Here is a 5,307-nt window from a genome sequence, read left to right on the forward strand (position 1 = left end):
AACGTTTAATATCCAAGGGGAAAAGTCGGAGTGGGTCTCCGGATCTGCACCGCACAGGGCTCGGCTCCGTAGTCCACTCTGCTTGGAGGCCCGGGCCTGGCCAGAGCGGCGCGGCGGATGCCTCCGGCCGGGCTGGGGAGCGCAGCCCAGTTTCTCCTCTCCAGGCGCCCAAGGACCCTCAAGGCGCGGGGCGCACACTTGAAGCCTGAGAACGCGCAGACAGGAAACCCACTTCCTCCTAAGCAGTTTCTTGCTACCCGGATGAGAGGCGCCCAACTGAAGCAGAATGATCCTCATCTACTAATATCCAGAGTGGCCACAAAGCGACTGGCCATTTATGCCGGCGCTTTGAACAAAGATATTTGGTTACTGCCGGGGGAGCAAGTGCGCTTTTGCATGGCTGAGCTCCGGGTGGAGGCAAGCCTCAACCCAGCCTCCCGCCCGCTCAGCTGCTCACGCCCGGGGACTCGCCCCCTCCCGGCCAGCTCGTCCCGCCGGGGTTCAGGCTCAGTTCCACCCGGCAACAGGCGGGCGGGCACTCACGACGCTCCCTGCCCGAGCCCTCTCTGAAGCATCAGGGGGGAAAACAGCGTGACCCTGGGCTCGGGTGCTGGGGCTGTGATGTCCTCGGAAAGTCAGCTCCAGTCCCAGAACCCCGCGTGTCCGGGCGATGGGCGAGGGTCGGGGACACCAGGTTTGTTCGAGGTGGAGCAACTTCAGCGATGGCCCTTCGCGTTAATCCCCCCAGCTTCTCAGCTCGGGCGGCCAGTGGTGTCCTTGCCTTAGCAGGGGATGGGGGTGGGGAAGGGTAGCCGAGTGTGGGTTGGAGGAGGCGTGAAGCAGGGGGCCCTAGCCCTCTGGGAAGACCCTGAGCTGGGGGGAGGGCGGCGCGGGGATCTGGGACAGCCTCTCGGCGGCAGCCGATCCCCTGCTCGGCGCCTCCTCCGCCCGCTGGGATTCTCTCTCGGGTAGGGGGAAAGGGGGCGGGGAGCAGAGGTGTCCTTCTGACGGCGGCAGAAGAGGCAGACAGACTGACAGACACGCAGACCAACAGTGGAGCCCCAGGGTTCGTCCCCTGACTCCCGAGCTCCTTTGGTGGCGACTGGGGCTCGGCGCTGCGAAGCCAGATGTGGTCCGGAGGCGGTGGGAAGGCGCGGGGCTGGGAGGCCGCGGCGGGAGGGAGGACCAGCCCCGGCAGGCTCAGGTGAAAACCCACCCGCCCCTGGCCCACTCCCCGTCCCCGCCCGGGGAACCCCGACCCAACTGGAAAGTGGTTCACTTTGTAACTCCGCAAGTTGGTTGCAAAGCGGCGTTCACCTTCCTTCCTCCCCAACATCCCTCCTCCTCGGCTACTCCCCATCCCACCTCTTGCCCTCCCCTCTCTCGGTTCCCTCCTCCTTTCCCTCCCCCCCCCCCGCCTGCCCCCCCTCCTGCGCGCCACCGCACCCCACAAAAATGGGGGTAGGGGTTCCGGGGGAGGGGGAAAGAAATGCTTTGGGTCGCGTCTCTGCCTCTCTCTCTCTCTGTCTCTCTCTCTTGTCTCTCTCTCTCTCCCTCTTTGAGACCTAAAAATCCTGACAAGTGAAACTTAAAGGTGTTTACCTTGTCATCAGCATGTAAGCTAATTATCTCGGGCAAGATGTAGGCTTCTATTGTCTTGTTGCTTTAGCGCTTACGCCCCGCCTCTGGTGGCTGCCTAAAACCTGGCGCCGGGCTAAAACAAACGCGAGGCAGCCCCCGAGCCTCCACTCAAGCTAATTAAGGCGGACTCGGTCCACTCGGTTACGTGTACATCCAACAAGATCGGCGTTAAGGTAACACCAGAATATTTGGCAAAGGGAGAAAAAAAAAAGCAGCTAGGCTTCGCCTTCCCCCTCTCCCTTTTTTTTCCTCCTCTTCCTTCCTCCTCCAGCCGCCGCCGAATCATGTCGATGAGTCCAAAGCACACGACTCCGTTCTCAGTGTCTGACATCTTGAGTCCCCTGGAGGAAAGCTACAAGAAAGTGGGCATGGAGGGCGGCGGCCTCGGGGCTCCGCTGGCGGCTTACAGGCAGGGCCAGGCGGCACCGCCGGCCGCCGCCATGCAGCAGCACGCCGTGGGGCACCACGGTGCCGTCACCGCCGCCTACCACATGACGGCTGCGGGGGTGCCCCAGCTCTCGCACTCCGCCGTGGGGGGCTACTGCAACGGCAACCTGGGCAACATGAGCGAGCTGCCGCCGTACCAGGACACCATGCGGAACAGCACCTCGGGCCCCGGATGGTACGGCGCCAACCCGGACCCGCGCTTCCCCGCCAGTAAGTGAGGCCGCCCCACTGCAGGGCCGCGGGTTGAGCGCCGGAGGCGCGGGGAGAGCCGCCGGGAAGGCGCGGCGCCTGCCGGCTGCGTGCTGGACATCATCAGGGTGGGCGGCCGGGCAGTGGCGCCAACGAGTCGGGCGCAGGATCTCGGGAGTCTTCCCTTGTTGAGCTGAGGGGTCCAAGAAGAGGCACTTGGTAGCTCTGGGGTCCTGAGGGCAGGAGCTGGTATTTGGCGTCTGCCAGATGCGGCCAAGTGGCCGCTCTGCTCCGCGCGGGAGACCTCGGAATGCGGAGGGAGGTGGCCCCCTAACTAAGAGAGCCGAGACGAGCAGGGCGCGGAGAGGCGCGGCCTGGCCGGGAGGGAGGTTACCCTGCTGGGATGATGCGCTCAGGCCCCTGGCCTGGCCCACTCTCCAGTCTAGGCTTGAGGGAGGGCTTGTGGCTCCAGAGGGGGTTCTAAATGGGCCGAACAAATGCCCTCATTGGGGCTGACCGGAGAGAGCGGCCAAGAGGCAAAGAGTCTGGGGTCTCGGGGTCTCTAGCTTTTCGAAAGCGAACACCTCCCTCTCCTAAGCTCCCAAAGCTGGAGCCTACAGCTAGACCCCAGTTCCTGGCCTGGGCCCAGTTTGCTGCCCGTGGCCCACTAACCGCACGAATCTGGTGGGCTGGGCACGAAAGGAACAGGAGGAACAGTCTTTCTCCACTCTGCTTTTTGGGTGAAGCACCGAGACTGAGGGAGGTAGCCGGGGTTGAGGCGGGGAGCTCTGCAGTAAACTCCTCGACGGCACGGCCTGGGGCAGGCGCTGGCGATCCCGCGGCTGGGCCTCTCAGGGTGGAGGCGACCTAGGTGAGGAGTGCGCCGTCGGGGCAGGGGCCGGGCCGGCCAAACGCGCAGAAGGCAGAGGTGGTTTGGCCCGGCCCGGCCCCTGCCGACGCTGTGCGTTTGTCGCTTACAGTCTCCCGCTTCATGGGCCCGGCGAGCGGCATGAACATGAGCGGCATGGGCGGCCTGGGCTCTCTGGGGGACGTGAGCAAGAACATGGCCCCACTCCCAAGCGCACCGCGCCGGAAGCGCCGGGTGCTCTTCTCCCAGGCGCAGGTGTACGAGCTGGAGCGACGCTTCAAACAACAGAAGTACCTGTCCGCGCCCGAGCGCGAGCACCTGGCCAGCATGATCCACCTGACGCCCACGCAGGTCAAGATCTGGTTCCAGAACCATCGCTACAAGATGAAGCGCCAAGCCAAGGACAAGGCGGCACAGCAGCAACTGCAGCAGGATAGCGGCGGCGGGGGCGCCGGGTGCCAGCAGCAGCAAGCGCAGCAGCAGTCACCGCGCCGCGTGGCTGTGCCGGTCCTGGTGAAAGACGGCAAACCCTGCCAGGCGGGCGCCCCTGCGCCGGGCGCCGCCAGCCTGCAAGGCCACGCGCAGCAGCAGGCGCAGCAGCAGGCGCAGGCCGCTCAGGCGGCGGCAGCAGCTATCTCAGTGGGCAGCGGCGGCCCCGGCCTCGGCGCGCACCCGGGCCACCAGCCGGGCAGCGCGGGTCAGTCTCCGGACCTGGCGCACCACGCCACCAGCCCCGCGGCGCTGCAGGGCCAGGTTTCCAGCCTGTCCCACCTGAACTCCTCGGGCTCGGACTACGGCACCATGTCCTGCTCCACCTTGCTATATGGTCGGACCTGGTGAGAGGACGCCGGGCCGGGCCTAGCCCAGCGCTCTGCCTCATCGCTTCCCCTACTGCCCGCCACACACCACCAACCACCCACTACACCGTGCGCTTCGACTTTTCTAAAGAACCTGTCCCGATAAGACCAAGGGGAAAAACACAACGACCAAACTGCTGGACGTATTTCTTTTCTTTTCTTTTCTTTTTCTAAAATTTGCAGGATTTTTTTTTAAAAAAAGAAAATAAAACAACCAAGCGATCCAGTTCTTTAAGGAGTCTTAAACAGAGAAGGACATAACAAGAACCGCTTTGGGGGTGTCTGTTGGGTGATTCCGATGGGTTTCCCACGCTCGGGTGGGGCGCAGTTTGGAGAGGGCTCTACGCTGACATGCCTCCGGACTCTAAAGATGGAAAACTTCACTCTGGGTTCACTGTGCCAGCAAAGTGGACTTGCCTGTAAATACCAGGATTTCCTTGAAGGGGCGACGGGGGGGGGGGCGCTGGGGAGAGGAAAAGACTCCTCGACAGATCCCGCTTGCCACTGACACAAAGGAAATGCCCCCTCCTGGCCCCCTCTGGCCACCCAGGCTCAGCTGAGACCGGCCCTGGTTAAAATTGTTTTATGTTTGATGTGAACTTGTAGCTGTAAAACGCTGTCAAAAGTTGGACTAAATGCTTAGTTTTAGTAATCTGTACATTTTGTTGTAAAAAACAAAAACAAAAGACCAGTCCCCGTCCCCAGCCCATCATATTTTTTATGGGCCTTGACAAATCTGTGTATATTATTTGCCAGTTTGGTATTTGCAGCGTCAGTCTTTTTCTGTTGTAACTTATGTAGATATCTGGCTTAAGTATAGTTCCTAAGAAGCTTCTAATAAATTATACAAATTAAAAAGATTCTTTTTCTGATTAAAAACCCCATCTTTTGTTTGGCTTTGATTTGGCTTTTTTGGGGGTAGGGGGTGTGGCTCAACATGGGCCTGATGAGATTCGAATTGTTTGGGGGCTCAAAGGATCCTGAACCAGCTAAGGAGGCCGGGCGCAGAGTCTTTGCCCCACGGGAAGAGGGAGTTTTGTTCTGCCTCTGAATTAAGTAGAACCAAACCTTGAGCAGTCCTGGGACTTGGCAATAGAGAGTAGAAAAGCTAGACTCCTTCCACCAGGAGGAAAAGGGAGAAAAGAGACCAAAGGACTAGTTTTCAAAGCCAGGCTTCTGTTTCTTAAAACCTCAGAAGTATCTACCGTGATCTTATGCAGCTGAGCCAGTGTTTTAAAGCAGCCGGCCTCGGATGTTCGTTTTCAATAACCCTGAATGAACGATTATTTTTACTAGACGGATCAT

At 60.7% G+C, this 5,307-nt stretch overlaps 1 protein-coding gene across 1 annotated transcript; it reads left to right on the forward strand.

Moving 5' to 3' along the window:
* Positions 1–590: 590 nt before the first annotated feature.
* On the forward strand, positions 591–4,879 carry NKX2-1 (NK2 homeobox 1). The gene is made up of 3 exons (XM_060004665.1): positions 591–694; positions 1,913–2,298; positions 3,258–4,879. The coding sequence occupies exons 2-3, from the start codon at positions 1,926–1,928 to the stop codon at positions 3,983–3,985; spliced, it is 1,101 nt and encodes a 366-aa protein (XP_059860648.1). The 5' UTR covers positions 591–694; positions 1,913–1,925; the 3' UTR covers positions 3,986–4,879.
* Positions 4,880–5,307: the final 428 nt, after the last annotated feature.

Source organism: Delphinus delphis, chromosome 2 (assembly GCF_949987515.2).
Source record: "Delphinus delphis chromosome 2, mDelDel1.2, whole genome shotgun sequence".
In the NCBI taxonomy this organism is placed as follows: domain Eukaryota; kingdom Metazoa; phylum Chordata; class Mammalia; order Artiodactyla; family Delphinidae; genus Delphinus; species Delphinus delphis.